Raw genomic sequence first — 17,299 nt, 5'->3', positions numbered from 1 at the left:
CTCCCAATTCGAGGTCATGTGTGGTGTAATTTACTTCGTGAGTCTTAAGTTGTCTCGAGGCATAGGCAATTACCTTTCCTCGTTGCATGAGGACACACCCAAGACCCTGGTTTGACACATCGCAGTAGACTACAAAGTCTTCCGTCCCTTTGGGAAGAGACAATACCGGAGCACTACATAGGGCTTGTTTCAAGTTTTGGAAGGCATTTTCCTGGTTATCCTCCTAGTTAAAAGTCACTCCTTTCTGATTTAAGGTAGTGAGTGGCTTTGCGATCTTGGAAAAATTTTGTATGAATTTCCTATAGTAGCCAGCAAGGCCCAAGAACTGGCGGATTTCTGTCGGTGTCCTTGGTGCTTTCCAGTTCTCAATTGCTTTGATATTTGATGGATCCACATGTATCCCTTCCTTGCTGACCACGTGACCCAAGAAGTCCACCTTCCGAATCCAAAATTCACATTTCGAGAATTTTGCATATAGCTTCTCTGCCCTTAAAGTTTCCAAAACTTATCGTAGATGCTGACCATGCTCTTCCTTACTCTGTGAATAGATCAGTATGTCGTCGATGAATACTATCACGAATTTCTCCAAGTAAGGTCGACACACACGGTTCATTATGTCCATGAACACTGCAGGTGCATTAGTCAATCCGAAAGGCATCACAACAAACTCGTAGAGACTGTAGCGGGTTCGAAATTCTGTTTTAGAGACATCTTCCTCCAGAACTCGCAGCTGATGGTATCCTGATCTTAGGTCAATTTTTGAGAAGTAGCTTGCCCCTCTGGAGTTAGTCAAACAGATCGTCGATTTGGGGTAGGGGATATCGGTTCTTAATGGTGAGTTTGTTCAACTCTCGATAGTCAATGCACATACGAAAAGATCTGTCCTTTTTCTTTACGAACAGGACTGGTGCTCCCCACGGTGAGAAGCTTGGTCTGATGAATCCCTTGCTCAGTAGTTCGTTCAGTTGACTGGACAATTCCTACATTTCGGTTGGGGCCAATCAATACGATGATTTGGCTATGGGGTTGGCTCCTGGAATCAAGTCGATTCTGAACTCGACTTGTCGCACGGGTGGCAATTCCGGAAGGTCTTCTGGAAATATATTGGGAAAGTTACAGACTTTTGGGATGTCCTTGACGTCCCTCACTTCCCTCTTCTCGTCAACGACATGTGCTAGGAATGTGTGGTACCTCTTGCGTAGGTAGTTCTGAGCCTTGATGCAAGACACAATTCGGAGGTTTGTGTCGGGTTTGTCACCGTAGATGACAAGAGTTTCGTTACTCGGTAGGTTAAGGAGAACAGACTTTTCGTAACACATGATATCGATACGATGAGGACTTAACCAATCCATTCCAACGGTGACTTCAAAGCTTCTCATTGTAACATGCATTAGGTCGACTTGGAAGGAGTGATTGTTTAGGGTTAGAGTGCATCCTATGTATATATCTTTAGCGCTTTCAGTTTTACCATTTTCCATTTCTACTGTGTATATTTCGTTGAGTGATTGTGGTTTTTGTTGGAGCATATGCTTAAACTTGTGGCTCACAAAACTCTTCTCTGCACCACTATTGAAAAGTATGCATGCATATGAGTTATTGAGGAGAAATGTATCGGTAACCACCATGGGGTCCTTTATTGCCTCTTCGTGCCCTATGGCCAGAACTCTTCCCACACCGCCAACATTGGTGTTCCTTGCCTTTGGGCACTCCCTTTTGAAATGTCATGTTTCCCTACAACCGTAGTAGGCTCAAGTTACTCCGACATTGGTGGCCTGGGTGATTTGTTGGGTTGGCGCTTTACAGAAATGGGTTGTATGCCCCTTTCTGTTGTAGTTGTTGCAGTGCATTTCCCGACAAGCGCCTGTGTGGTGGAAGTTACACTTGTTGCATTTGGGTAGGTTCCCGGCATATTATCTCAATGGCGTTGGAGCGGCAGGGGTAGTGGCAGCGTGGACGGCAACAATTTGTTGTTTCTTGGCGGGTTCATGTGCCGGCTGGCCCTTCCTTTTGTTCCAAAACTTTTTTTGTTGTCTCTCCCTTTTGCTTGTTCGGGGGTGGCCGTTGCAGTGCCCTGGCTGGCCCTATGGTCAATAAGTTGTTGTGCCAAGCGTTTGGCACTGTCAAAAGTGGAGGGATTTGCAGATACTATACTCCCTTGAATCTGGGGGGATAGTCCCCAGATGTATTGCTCCACCTTTTTGCTTTCCGAGGTGACCATCCCGGAACATAGTATGGCTAGATCGTTGAATCTGGCAGTATAGGCTGCGATGTCGGAGCCTGTCATATTGAGGTACCAGATATCCTATTCTAGCTTTTGTACTTCGCCTCTTGGGCAGTATTCCTCCATCATCATGGTCGTTAGGTCTTCCCAGCTCATCGAGTTAGCCACTGGAAGGGTTAGGGACTTGACGTGGCCATTCCACCAGGAAAGGGCCCCATCAGCGAAAGTGCAGACCGCAAATTTTACTTTGCTTCCTTCTGGGCATGCACAGATTTCAAATGCCGACTCTGTTTTCTCGAACCATCGTGTTAGGGCAATGACACCTCCACTTCCATTGAAGGATTTAGGTTTGCCATTTGTGAAGTCCTTGTAGGAACATTCCCGTGAGCGTCCCTGACTATCTCATTGGTTAGAATTAGTAGTACCATTTCCCGACCCACTGGTACCGTTTGTGTTGATTTGTGACATGGCAGCTGTTACAGCAGCCTGGAAAACGGCAGGGTCGAACTATGGAGGTGGCGGCGGTGGTGGATTTGTTGACGTGTTGTTGACACGCCTGTTTGATCTACGCGGTGACATCCTTCTACCATAGAGTTTAAAGATGAAATGATGGTAAGTCTTTTGTAGTGATTATAAGTCGGGTGTCCTTGAACTATATTTTCTTAGTTCTATGTGCATCATGATCCGATTTTTAAAGTATTTTGTAAACAATTCATAACAGAAGTCTATGTAAAATAAACTTATGAATTCTAATAGTAATGCCTCAAATGAAATTTTGTGACTTGATCCATACCAGGTTCTTCTAAAATCACTTGGTGTATACAAGTTGTATATAATTAAGATTGAATAGACTGTCGAATAAGTGGTTCTACCCCAAGCCCACAACCAAACACGGAACAGGAGTTAAAGCATAACCACAAATCCTAAGTCTATAGGATTTTAATTATATATAACTCTAACGTATACAGTAAGCACTCATAGATTTACCATGAGAAAACAATTTGTAAAAACAAGGTTATGAAATTTGTGGTAACACTCCCAATGAAAATAAAATGCATGCCAATTTCGTTGATATATTTTAGTACATAGTGTTTGGAAAATTTGATCTTGATGCGGGTCTACAATACATCAATTTAAGGAAAAATTTTGACAACATGTCGACTCCCTTGAATAGTGTAATCACTTATTCGCAGGGTCGAACCTACATACAGGAAAGAGCAGCACCAACACATACTCGAACACCTAATCTATAACAAAATTGGGAGTAGTATAAGCCCTATTCGCGGCGGGTGGTTTTCTGTGAGCCATGAGATGAAATCGAGGCGCCCTGTATTTCTGCTATCTGACGCTCAGCTGTAATCACCCTTTCTTTGAGAGCCGAGTGCCTTTCCTGGTACTCCCTCGTTTCTGCTCGAGTGGTGGTAAGGTCCTCATGGAGACTGTCAATGAGACTACAAGTCTGGGGGTAGTCCCTCTCTAGAAATCGAGTCCATGCGTCAGTGACCTCAGTAGCGGCCCCCAGCTCCATGATCCAATTTTCTGAAGCCCTGGTCTGGTCTCATAGGTTCGTGATTCGCTAAACCATGACAAGGAGGGCCCTGTTTTCCAGTCCTCCGAGAATAAGGTTAGAGAAACCTCGCTCCATGTCGTAGGGAGAATGCTGACGTTGTTGTCTACTCCACCTCTCCAGGTCCTCCGCCCAACGGGGCGTGGGTCCCTGGTAGCCTAGACGGTGTACGCGAACTCGGGCGATATAGGGAGGATTAATGACCTCGGACTTTGCGTCCGAGTACTCCTCCATCTCCTCCTCGTCTTCTTCCTCATCAGGGTCCTCTTCGGAATCTTCCTCCTCTAGATCCTCTTCGGGATCCTCTACGATCCAACCCTCGATTCCCTGGTTAGGGAAATAGGGGTCATCGGGCATGTGAAATCCTGCCATGACGTTTGTGCAAGAATAGAGATATGAGAAATATAAGAAGTTTTTTAGGTGTATGACTCTGTAGTACCCTAAAATACTCCTATAGTATTTTAAGTCTTATGTTTGGTTCTTAGAGTTTCTTTGCATGGGGTTGGTAAGTTTCAGATTCGTTGCCCACCGCGACTATTCCTAAGCACATGTTAGTCATATCTCATATAAATATAGTTGATCAGGCTATATTTATCCCAGGTATAATTACATAACTGTCTAGGCTTAATCGTAGTGTTTAACTTATCCGAAAACTTTTTGTTTTGTTACTGTTATTACGCTGAACTAGTAGGTATGAATGTACTTATACTTTTATAAAAATACCATAATATTTTTTTTAAGTATACTTGTACGAAAATGCTACGTCAGAGGGTTTTATTCCCATTGTATTTATATTTTGTATATCTTATATGGTTTGATATACTTAGTTCACCATAAACAATGCTCTGATACCAATCTATCACACCCCCAAACCAGGATGGCAGAAATGTCCGGGGTGGATGACTTCATGTTTAGTATCATAACAATGAGTATAATAGTGACCAAAGCAAACACAATCATCATAAATATAATTGAAAATGTTACATTATTTCATTAGTTACATGTTTCAAAAATCAATTACAATATGATGATAAAAAAAATTGATTTGTCCGACGCCTTAGCGTCCCATCCTCAAAAGCTGGTAGTTACTTGTTTTCGTGATTACCTAAGAATACAAGTAGTTTTGAAAGAGTGTCAACAATTAAGTTGGTGAATTCATAAGTGTTTGTATGAAGAGTTGAAATCCTTTCTTTATAAAAGTAGTGTTTGTTCCAGAAAAATTCAATATTTTCCTTATAAAATGAGTTGTAGTCTTAAGACCCAATGACCGAAATGTTCAAGTATTTTCCATACTTATAATAGTGTATGTAGTTTTTAAATTATATAAAACTGTTTGAGTGAAAGTATTCTCGTAAACTATATGCATCGTTGTTTCCTCATGTGAGTTATTATAACCGTGCTAAACGACATAGATGGCCTGTTACGACATTCTTCAGGCGTCGGAATGTTATGACATTTGTCACCCCAGACCTGTCGGTCTAGCTGTTGCAAGCAGCTTAGGTGCGGGATTGTCAGTCCCAATATAGATCTATACACAACTATCACGCTCTCTTACTTGAGACTCCGGTTACAATACAGGACTTTTGTAGGTACACTAAATCTGTACGTGAAGGTTTTGGCTCACAAAATTTGATTCAACGAGTTTACTTATAGTGTAAATGAAAACCTTTGTTTTAGTGGAATAATAACTTTCCATAGTAAATTTCTAAAAGACCCATAAACTATACCAATTAATGTTTATCTTAAATGTTTTGTAGTGATGAGAAACCTTTATATGTATGATTAGCACCCTTTTCATGGAAATAATATAGCATGAAAATAATCAATATGCAATTTCTTAGTGTTATACACTTTGCTCAACATGTTACAAAGTGTTGATAATGCACAAACCATACTTGAATAGTCTATTTTTACATCAATCATAAGCATGTGACTTTTAGATACGAGATGTTTATTTTTCTAGTCTTTAACTTTACTGATCACGTTTTAGAAAAATTATAGAAAAATCATCGTAAGTCGAAATCTGGATCCGTAAACTCTCAGAGTTTAGAAAATGAGTCTACTTTGTCCATAATTTTTACCCTGACTTTAGTGTTACCTAACCAACGTAAAAATGTTCATTTGCACAGACTGATCAAAAACTATTCTGAAATGATATGCAGTTTTGTAAAAATCACCATAAATTGTAGAAAAATCGTACGAATGCGTGTGAGCAGTCCTTAGAAAGGTATGAACCTGAAATACTTGCATATTGTACATTTTTTAAACATATTAAGTTTACGATGGGTAAAACAGTCCGTGAACAGATCACAACTTTTCTGTAGAAAGCTGATGTTTAAGTTTAGATTGTGTTTTAGTGATGTAACTTGTATTCCCCCCTAAAACTTGAAGAAAACTTGAAAGTGTAGGGGTACGAACTCACCTTATGTGTTTTCTTGATGAGTGGAAGGTTAAGGATGAAGAGTTTCAAATCAAGAGCACTTGAAGATGCTTGGAGATTTTGATGATCCTATGAACATTAATATGTGAATATGCGTATGAATGATCTAAGATTATTATGGAAGTGTGTAGAAATCTTAGAAGTTGGAGAAAATACTTACCAAAAGAAAAAGGAATGACCCCAGAACACTTCAAAAACGTGGCTGGAAGGAGAGAAAAGGGTGAGAGCACTTTTGTGGAGAGAAAAGTAGGATTTTGGAAGTAATATAGAAATGAGACTTTTATCTCTTGGACATTCCTTTTAAAGGAAGGACTTGGAAAGTGGATTGGTTGTTGGGAAGTGTAATGGATAATGATTTGACCAATGGGAATTAGAGAAGTGGAAGATGCTTGGAGATTTTGAAACTCTTCTAAGATTTAACCAAGCATCTTCAAGTGCTCTTGATTTGAAACTCTTCATCCTTAACCTTCCACTCATCAAGTGAATATGCGTATGAATGATCTAAGATTATTATGGAAGTGTGTAGAAATCTTAGAAGTTCGAGAAAATACTTACCAAAAGAAAAAGGAATGACCCCAGAACACTTCAAAAACGTGGCTGGAAGGAGAGAAAAGGGTGAGAGCACTTTTGTGGAGAGAAAAGTAGGATTTTGGAAGTAATATAGAAATGAGACTTTTATCTCTTGGACATTCCTTTTAAAGGAAGGACTTGGAAAGTGGATTGGTTGTTGGGAAGTGTAATGGATAATGATTTGACCAATGGAAATTAGAGAAGTGACATAAAGGTGACATGGGGGGATCCACTTGGTCCACTTGTGCCCACTTGTGCAATATAATATCTCTTCAAATTTAGATATTACTTAATGCAAAAGTCTGATTTATATTTAATAAATATTCAAGATGTGGATAAAATATGAGTTTAGGGGGTCTAAGATGTCAAAAAAAAAAATATGAATTTGATGGAAATCCCTGGTCAAAAACTCATAAAAATGACGAAAAGTGTGAAACTGCCAAAAATCCGGAATGGGGTGCGAGGGTGTGAAGGCTGCTGGTCGCGAAGGTGTAGATGCGAAAGTGAGAGGTTCGCTATGAGAGGTCTCGGTGCGAAAGTGTCCGGCTGCGAAAGTGAGAGGTTCGCTGCAAGAGGTCTCAATGCGAAAGTGTCCGACAGCGAAAGTGAGAGGTTCGCTACGAGAGGTCTCGGATGCGAAAGTTCTCGGCTGCGAAAGTGAGAGGCTCGATGCGAAGGTGTCCGATGTGAAAGTTCTCGGTTGCGAAAGTGAGAGGCTCACTGCGAAGGTGAGAGGCCCCGCTGCGAGAGGGCTCACATTGAACTTGTCGTTTCCCGTTCTCATCTCCCGTTTCGAGTGGTTTTCATTAATTTGAAGGGTTGGGATGATATGGGTGTTTATGAAAAAGGTTAGAAGTGTGATTCTTGTTACCAAGAGAGATTTGGGAGAGATTGGGAGAGATAGAGAGAAAGATAGATGGAGAGAGAGAGAGAGAGAGAGAGAGATTTTGTTTCTAGCCTTTGTTATGGTCTTGCCCCGTAGTGTTAGGATTGTAAACTCCACTACGTCGTGTTATGAGTGTTATTTATCCCGAAAGGATACATAGTTGAATTTTATCGATTTGTTTAGTTACTCACCCTATTTAGGGTTTATATTTGAAACTTTCAAATTTCCGAGTGATACTTTGTATTATAATAGTAAGTTGTACATCCGGAAACATAGCGTAAACCCTAACATACTAGTAGTAGTTGAGTTGACCGGGTTGACTCGTTAACTTTGCTTGACCAAAATAGCCGGTTGTCACAGCTCACAAACTACCGAATATCGCTCCTTAACATCTCGTGGTACCGGGCCTTCTTCATCTCCTCGTCCGCCACATACTGCGGAACCAGAAGTGCCCTCTCCCTGAACATAACGGTGATCTCAGTCACCGTCTCAGTAGTCTGGCGGTGCTCCTGAAACTCTCACGCCAGCTGTTGCACCTCAATCACCGGTGCAAACCCGACTCGGAACCTGGTCGAGAAATCACTCAGCATCATCTCCTATAGCATGCCCTACCTCCTCCCACTAATCACGAGCCCTGTCCTTCAGGAGGCAGGAAGCTAGTCTGACCTTGTCCCCGTCGAGACACCGATAGGTACGAAAGGCGTTGGCAACATCTGCCAACCACCTACTGCTCACAATGGGATCCCTGGCCCCATGATAGTCTGTAACGCTCGCAGATCCGGGCTAGTCAATTTAGAGATAATAGGGGTCGAAAACGAATATTCAACAAAAGATTATTTATAATAAGTAATCTTAACCAAGTTGTAGAATATGTCTCAAGGGTTTCGTACATATAAAGAACGCTGAAATCCAAGTTATAACGAAGAAGTTATGGCTCGTCGAAGTTTTACGGCAAAACCGACACGGCACCGGGAGACGTAAATAGTGAATTTACGATAAAGGACTTTTTAGCCATAGTGATCTAAACAAAAGTTGTAGCATACGTTAAACCGAGAGCGTCCATAAAAAGAACGCCCAAATCTGACTTCGTATGACGAAGTTATGATTTTTCTAAGATTCGGCTTAGCAGTGCACGACCTGAAACTCGAATTTTAGTTCGAACGGTTTTTGGCTTATGCAACCTAAATGAGAGTTGAAGATCTCATTAATAGGAACTCAACGGTAAAAAGACAGACGAAAACGGAGTCCGTATGAAGGAGTTACGAATTCTTCGCAGTCATTTAACAGTCTAATCTCCTCCTACTATTAAATTTAAGATCGGTCGAGAATTAACCGACGGAGTCTAAATGAAAGTTGTAGATCTTGTTTTTACCTACGCGTGGAAAGAAAGAACGTCGAAAACGGAGCTCTTATGTGAGAGTTATGATTTTTCTAAGTCGGGAGGCTGATACGCGAGTTTGGGTGACGTGGCACCACCAGAAAGAGGACACGTGGCACCACCAGAATGAGGACACGTGGCACCACCAGAAGGCTGCCACATGCACCAACTCGGCGAGTCTGTTGCAAGACTCGGCGAGTCCATCAGATATTTTCACTATAAATAGAGGTGTCGGGTCTTGCCATTTCTTCACACCTCCCAAACTCACTTTCTCTCTCTAGTTTCTCTCTCTAGCCTCCCAACCCCCCCCCCCCCCCTAAAGCCTAGGTAAACCCCCTAGCACCCGAAGGAAGCCCCGAGGCTCCCGGAGTCCCGAGAAAAGAGCCTTTCGGCTCGGGAACGCTGCTCCAGCGAAGCCCGGTTTTTTGCGAAAAAACCCGCTGTAAGTGAGTTATGCCTACCCCATCTTTAGTATAGCTTATGTTTTAATATAGTAATGTTATTAGGAACTTATAATGAGTATTTGGGATATTATTATGAGTTATATAAGAGTGTTGCTTAACGCTTATATAATATTAATAATAGATAGACTATTAATTAGTCGCGGTTAACGTTAGACTAAACTCTAGTGGTAATGATACTAGGTTTTGTCCGAGGGAAATTGTCTTAACAGTAACGAAGTGTTGTCCGAGTACCGAGTCATCACCTTATCAGGTGAGTGCATAGTTACTTTCATCTTACACATAGATATGAAGTATTTTATATAAACTACGTGCTATGTGTGCATATTATCTGTATACTTGCTATCTATGCTGGATGAACGATTTTATACAAGTTTTATATGATTTAAAGTGTATATGTATTTATATCTACATAATAAGTTGGGTAAAACATGGGTAGATGAAATATGAGTTAGATGATGAGTTGAGAGGTGATATAGACTATGAGGTAAGGGTGAGAGGTGGACGATGTGAGAAGCCTTGTTCCCAAATGTTGGCCCCGTCATCTAGCAGAGTATGGATGATAACGACAGACTATTCTAGACAGTCCAGTGGAACACTAGCAGGCTCGCAACCTGTAGGTGTTGTGAACGATGTGTTCACCCGGTGTACTCTAAACCCTGGCGATCATGCAGACTTGGTGCCTAAACCTTGGCGATCATGCAGACTTGGTGCCAAAACCCTAGCGACTATGCGGACTTAGTGCCTGTTGTATAAACCTTGGCGATCATGCAGACTTGGTGCCAAAACCCTGGCGACTATGCGGACTTAGTGCTTGTTGTATAAACTCCGACGACTATGCAGACTTAGTGCCTAAACCCCGGTGACGATGGACTTCGTGCCGATTCCTTAGGATGATCCTTAGGAATGAATAAACGAGGAATAGTTGATTCTTAGGGTAGATCCTTAAGAGTAAAGAAGATAATGGGGATGGGTAATTGGGTTGATTGTTTGATGTTTAACCATAATAATTATATTATTGTGGGTTGAAAACCCTATGTACTCACCAGGTTTCCCAACCTGACCCACTCAAGCTTATTTGTATCACAGGTGTCGATACGAAGCTACTTTACACTGAGAGATTTAAAAGAGATGTAGATCACTAGTGTAAATAATGTAAGTTCTGTTTATTCTTATGTTTCTGTATTGACAATGACATCCCAATGTTTTGAAAATGAATAAAAATACATTTCCTCGGAAATGCTTTGATAACGTATTTATCATGTTTTCTGGGAACAAATTCCGCAACATTTTTGTTAAAAGAAGTACTCTGATTTTTATAAAGCATAAACAAAATCGGTCTTTTATGGCCGTGAAAATGGGGATGTCACAGTTGGTATCATAGCATTAGTTTAAGCGAACTAGGAATATGGATTTATTTCTAGACTTAAACTTAGAATGTTAAGTGATGATCGTGAGGAGTGTGTCTAGTATGTTTAGGTAATACACCTGAATAGACACAAGCACTAGCTTATTTAGGGAAAATTCCTAACATGCTTTTATGTGTTAAATGATTTATGATGCTAAATGTATGATCAGATCTATGGTCTGTTGCCGACCGGATCTGGAAACTTTATGTGTTCAGATTTCTAAACGTTTAATTACGGTATTAGAACTGGCATGTAACTTTTCGGAGTAATAAGGAGGATTACACGTCTAAACCCTCCTCTATCTATATTCTCGTCTCGATACACCGAACGCCTGCTTTGGTGTATAGAATGTCATGGTGAAGACTCTTAGTGAATTGAGTAAATGAAGGAAATGAGAAGGCTTACGATAGTGAATGATACCTATCGGAAGATATCGTAAGAGTGGTATCTTGCCTTTAGAGTAGGCCAGGAAAAATAACAGTACGTTTAGAGGAGTACGGTACGTCCGAAGTACACCTTCGATTGGCAGGATGATGAAACGATTGGCGTAATTCCTGAAGCTATCCTACCCTCTGGAATTTTCACCACCGAGTTGCAGCAGAATTGATTATTGAAGATACACATGGAAGAAATCCTAGTAGAGTCTAGGGAAAATTTTATGATTGATTGGACACATTTTTATGTGTTAAAATTGTTTTTGTGATAGTAACTTGGAAAGCTGCGAGACAATACTTGGGACGAGTATGAGTAGGTGTGAATGGTAGTAGAGGCCTATACTACCGGAAGCACAGGACTTACACTTGGATCAGGGAAAGTCACAAGGTTACCAAAAAGCTAGTAATTGATACCGTTTTATTCAAATATGTCGTTACCATCGTTTCGATGATTACTAAGAAGATGATTGTTATTTCGACCCTAGTGGTCATATCGAATTGAGTCCGACTGTGACAACCCGAAATTTCTATTCTATACAACCATTCACTTCAATAGAAGTCAGAACAGTTTCTGCTAACTTTCAAGCTTTCTGGAGTAAGTTTGAGTGTTTAGAAGTTAGTACTTCAGGAGATAACAGGAGAGAGGATGCCCTAGGGTTTATTGTGCAACAATAATGTCCCAAAACTCCAAGAGTTTGGAGTTTACGGCCTAAACAAAGGTGTTTACGGCCGTAAACCCTAAAAAGGAGGTATAAATATGACACTTAGTCATTATTTACCACTTTTTCACATTTTCAAGATCCAAACTCAAATCCTCTCAAGTATCATCCAACTTTTCTTCTTGATCTTCAACTTTGTAAGTGTTTCTATCCCTAAAAAGTTGATATCTTACTTAATCTAGTGATCTTACATGATTCCATCCGTGAAATCATTCCAAAAGTGTAGATCTTCAAGTTTCACCAAGAACACCAAGAATACACACTAGTGTTCTTGGACTTTTAGCACCTTTTCAAGCTTCTACCTAGTAAGTACTCTTACCCTAGTGTATTATAAGACTTGTTACACTTCTAATCATCAAGAAAACACCCAAGAAACACAAGATCAAAGGTGTTTACGATCCAATATGTTCTTGGACCGTAAACCCTAACAAAGGGGCCAAAGTGGCCCTAGTCCCTTACCAAGCCTTGGAAACTAGCCTAGACCCCTTCCTTGATGTGCTTGGTACTTGAAAACATCAAAAGACCATAAACCATTTGGGTTTACGGCCGTAAACCCAAGGAGAAGTGGTCCAAGGACCGTAAACTCCCTAAAGGAGTTAAATGGTGCCCTAATCTCTTCCTAAGGCTTAAACATGAAGTAGGAATGCTTCTTATGATCTTTATGGCTTCAAAACACAAAATGGTCAAAGTACCATGAGTTTACGGCCGTAAACTCATGGGTTTACGACCATAAACTCAATGAGTTATGGTCACCAAACCGTAAACTCCAAGGGAGTTTACCCTTGAACCCTAAACTCAATAGCAATGTTCTACAACACTTAGATGCAATCCTTAGTACTTGTAACACTTAAATAAAGTGTAAATCATGTCCTAGGATGTCTTAACATGGTTAATTAGTTGTTTAAATGACTAATTGGATACATATATGTGTGATTATATGTTAACTAGGATCTTTGTGTGTGTACAAGTCTTCACTTGACACCTAGCATCCTATCCATTCCGTTCATCCAAACCACTCACTACAGGTGAGTTCATACCCCCTTAATCAATCTTTTAAATGATTTTAAATGCTTTCATGGGGGGATACAAGTAGAAAACAGGAAGTTATAGAATCAATCACATGTGATTTATAACTGTGTTTTCAAACAACTGATTTCACATACTTCAAAATGTGATAAATACAATGCTTTTCAGTTATTTTTACTTTGTTATCAACAAATTACTTTTGAATTATTTTATAAACTGACATCAAGTCATTATTATTTATTGTTCAAAACTCTTAAATGTTTTACAAAACCTCTTTCAATTTACTGTTAAAAACCATATCTATACACTTATGTTTCATGTATATATGTATTGATATGAGAGCTTTCATTCTTTCTTTAGTTCCAACACTCTTGAGTAGCAAGGGTGTATAAACCTACTTGGACATTCAATTTACATTCCAGTAAACTATTATAGGTATAGTTTAGGGGATACAAATTATTATTCCTATTACAAGGAATTACACAAGAGTCAGTTCATTCATGAGTCTATACTACTATATGAAGAGATACTATTACATGTTATCCAGAGAGAAATACTATATCTATACAGAGAGAAATACTATATATATATTATACGGGACTGACCATCCTACACCTGGCTGCTAGCTACAGCGGGACCTGTTCATCGACGGATGTTCTCGGTTGTACTGTTCGGCGAGTTTCCACGTCGTGATTATCCTAAGGCAAAAGGATACGATTTCAATGATTATATAATTTTCCCTATTACTTTTATTTTGTGACACATTCACATAAACGAAGAGGTAGACTATATTTTGATAATAATAGTTGTATAGGGGAAAATCTTCATTGATACAGAAATGCAAACCTTCAAAGCATTCGGGTCTTGGTAGAAGACTACTTTTTATACTAGTAGGAAATATGGGATTTTCTAGGGTTTTCACACTTATACTAAATGTTTCATTAAACATTTACAAGTCTTTCATAACAGCTTTTCGAATCAATGACACCATAATACTTATGAATTCACCAGCTTTATGCTGATCTACACTTTCAAAATAACTTGTATTCTCAGGTCACCAGTAGACAGGTACGATGACCAGGGTTTTGAGAAGACGGAGCACAGACAAGACTCGTCTTTATTTTGTTTACATATTTTGGTGTCTTATTACAATGAAAGAACACTCATGTATTAAAACTTTACTTTTAATGCAATGGATGATGTTGTTGCTTGTTTACTACTTTGCACTGTTATGATACTTTACATGACGTCCTCCACCCCTGAACGTTTCCGCCGTTCTTGGTTTTGGGGTGTGACAGATTGGTATCAGAGTATTGTTTATAGTGAATTGAGAATATAAACCCATAAAATATATACAGACTATAAATACAATGGGATTAAAATACTCTGACCAAGAGTTTATACTTTTAAATAATAAAATATTTAATTAAGTATACATGCCTGCATTCATGCTAAAATCAGTGTCACAACGACAAAAACAAAAGTATTACGATTGTTGAATATCACAGGTAAGCTCGGGGATGTATGGTCAGTCCTGGGAGTGGCATAGCCTGATCAACTATGCTGGTCCGAGGAGTGATTAGCATATGCCCAAGAATGGTTGTGATATGGCAACAAGTCTAAAAACTTACCAACATTACCACAATGAAATACCATAGGGGTATTTTGTGTTACTATAATTACTTATCTGAAAACTAAAAAGGTCTTTATCAGTAGGTCAATAGTTTCTGAGTGGATACACTAAGGTTATATGCACCTAGGACGTCATAGACTTAGAATCTGTGAATCTTTGCTTTACTTCTTGTTCCTTGTTTGGTTGTGGGCTTAGAGTTAGGGTCACTTATTCGAAGGTCTATCCTGTCCTGAGTACATATAACTGGTATGCACTAAACAAGTATTGAAGTAACTGATAAAGATCATCTTATAACTATCTTAGTTAGTACGTCTATTAATTTCTTCTTATATCCTTTTTCTCGCATAGATATCATGGCTGGATTCCATCCCCACAACGACCCGTACTACCCTAACCACGGCAATGTTGGATGGCTCGGAGAAGAGCCAGAGAATGATCACCCAATTCCTTTGGATGATCACGAAGCTGGAGGCTTTTCTGATAGTTCTGACTCAGAACCAGAAGTCAACAATCTACCCCCAGCTGCTCATGACCCAAACCCTCGCCCAGCATTTCAAGGACCCACTCCTCTGTGGGCCACAAACTTGAATAGGTGGAGTCAGGAACAGAGTCAACCCATCCCCTACAATGGAGACAGAAGCTTCTACAACCTCACTGAGGGAGGTTCAGCTGACAGGGTCCTACCCATCATGGTTCGTAGGATTTCCCAGAACACCGAACAGGGTCGAGCCGCTATCGACCGAGTCATGGAGATTAACACCAAATCTGGCGTTAACACAGTCCGCATTCGCCAACTAGAGTCTGTTCATGAAAGGACTCTGGTCCACAATGCAGCTCTGCAGAGAGAACTTGCTGGAACCCAAGCTGAAGTCAGGGAACTTCGAGCTCAGCAAGTAAGATCTGACAGGCGTGTGAGGGACATAAAACGCCTTTTGTCGGAATCAAGAATTCACTCTAGTAGTTCTCGTCGCCGATAGAATCTCATCGACTTCTCTTTTGGATATAACCTAGTTATGTAAAACTCTGGTCTAATTTCCTATCTTTGTAAATCTTAGACCTGTTAGGTCTTGATTAGGTCATAGTCCTGTCAAAAATTTTCCCATCATGGTTGATGTAAGGCCTCCTACTAGGCCATTTTTCCCGAACTTGTTACATCTGTAATTCCAGTAATATTGACAGGTACCTAATCTCATGGAAATTATTATCCAAATGCTATCATCTGTTAGTTCTAGATCTACATTCAATCGTGTTGTTGGGCTATGAAGAGTTAGTCCATGAGTCATTTTCATCAACTTTCCTATTAAATTCTTATCAATATCTTCATCTTTCTAAACTTATAGTTAAAAGATGCCTCCTCGCAGAAATCCGAGGCGTAACAATAATAACGAAACACCGATACCACCACCTCCACCACCTCCTCAGTTCGACGCTGCTATGTTCCAAGCAGCTGTCACAGCGGCCGTAGCGGCTGCCATGTCACACATCAATACTCCTGTCCCTAGTGGATCAGGAACTGTTGCACCTATTTCTAACCATGGCGAAAGCCATGGGCACCCCCGGGAATGCACCTACAAGGATTTTACGAATGCCAAACCCATAAATTTCAATGGAACTAGAGGGGTTATGATCTTAAGGCAGTGGATCGAAAAGATAGAAGCAGTATTTGAAATCTGCGCCTGCCCAGAGAACAATAAGGTCAAGTTTTCTACTTGTATCTTTTCTGATAGGGCTTTAACTTGGTGGAATGGCCACGTTAAGTCACTGACCCTAATAGTGGAAAATTCGATAAGCTGGGAGAACTTGAAGGCCATGCTGATGAGAGAGTACTGTCCACGAGGGGAAATTCAAAAACTCGAGCAGGAACTATGGGGTCTTGTAATGGTTGGTTCTGACATATCAACCTATACTAATAGATTCTGTGATCTGGCAATTCTTTGCCCTGATATGGTTGCTCTAGAGAGCAAGAAAATAGAGAGATATATTTGGGGACTGTCGCCCTAGATCCAGTCAAGTGTGTTAGCATCAAGGCCTGTTACTTTTCACAGCGCTAAAGAGCTGGCACAATCTCTTATAGATCACGGAAACTACCAGAACCCAACGATTTCTACACCCGAGCAACAAAAGGGAAACAACAACAACAACAAGAAAAAGGGGTGGAACAAGAGGAAAAGCGGGACTTCGCAAGAATCCTCAAAGAGACAACAACTAGTTACAATCAATGCTGCCACGGTAACTCCTGTTGTCCTTGCTAATCCCTTCCCAGCTAAGCCTTATGCCGGTAATCTTCCGAAGTGCAACAAATGCACCTTCCACCACAACGGACCTTGTCAGGAAATGCAGTGCACTAACTGCAACAGAAGGGGGCATACTGCCCGTTTCTGCAAGACTCTAGCAAGGCCGACCGCTCAAGTTCCTAACGCCGGTGTGGGCCAAGCTTGCTACGGTTGTGGCGAAGTGGGCCACTACAAGAGGAACTGCCCTAAGGCAGGGATAGCTGGCGGAGTAGGAAGAGTTCTGGCCATAGGCCACGAAGAAGCCGTAGCTGATCCTACAAT

The 17,299-nt window shown here is 40.6% G+C and overlaps 1 protein-coding gene across 1 annotated transcript; it reads right to left on the bottom strand.

Moving 5' to 3' along the window:
• Positions 1 to 1,001: 1,001 nt before the first annotated feature.
• On the bottom strand, positions 1,002 to 1,625 carry LOC145106039 (uncharacterized). Its single transcript, XM_079043086.1, has one exon. It carries the CDS (start codon positions 1,623 to 1,625, stop codon positions 1,002 to 1,004), a length of 624 nt encoding a protein of 207 aa, XP_078899212.1.
• Between the last annotated feature and the right edge of the window lie 15,674 nt (positions 1,626 to 17,299).

Source organism: Lactuca virosa, chromosome 4 (genome assembly GCF_052849685.1).
Source record: "Lactuca virosa cultivar CGN04683 chromosome 4, Lactuca_virosa_CGN04683_v6, whole genome shotgun sequence".
NCBI lineage: Eukaryota > Viridiplantae > Streptophyta > Magnoliopsida > Asterales > Asteraceae > Lactuca > Lactuca virosa.
This window is presented reverse-complemented; position numbering and strand designations above follow the sequence as displayed.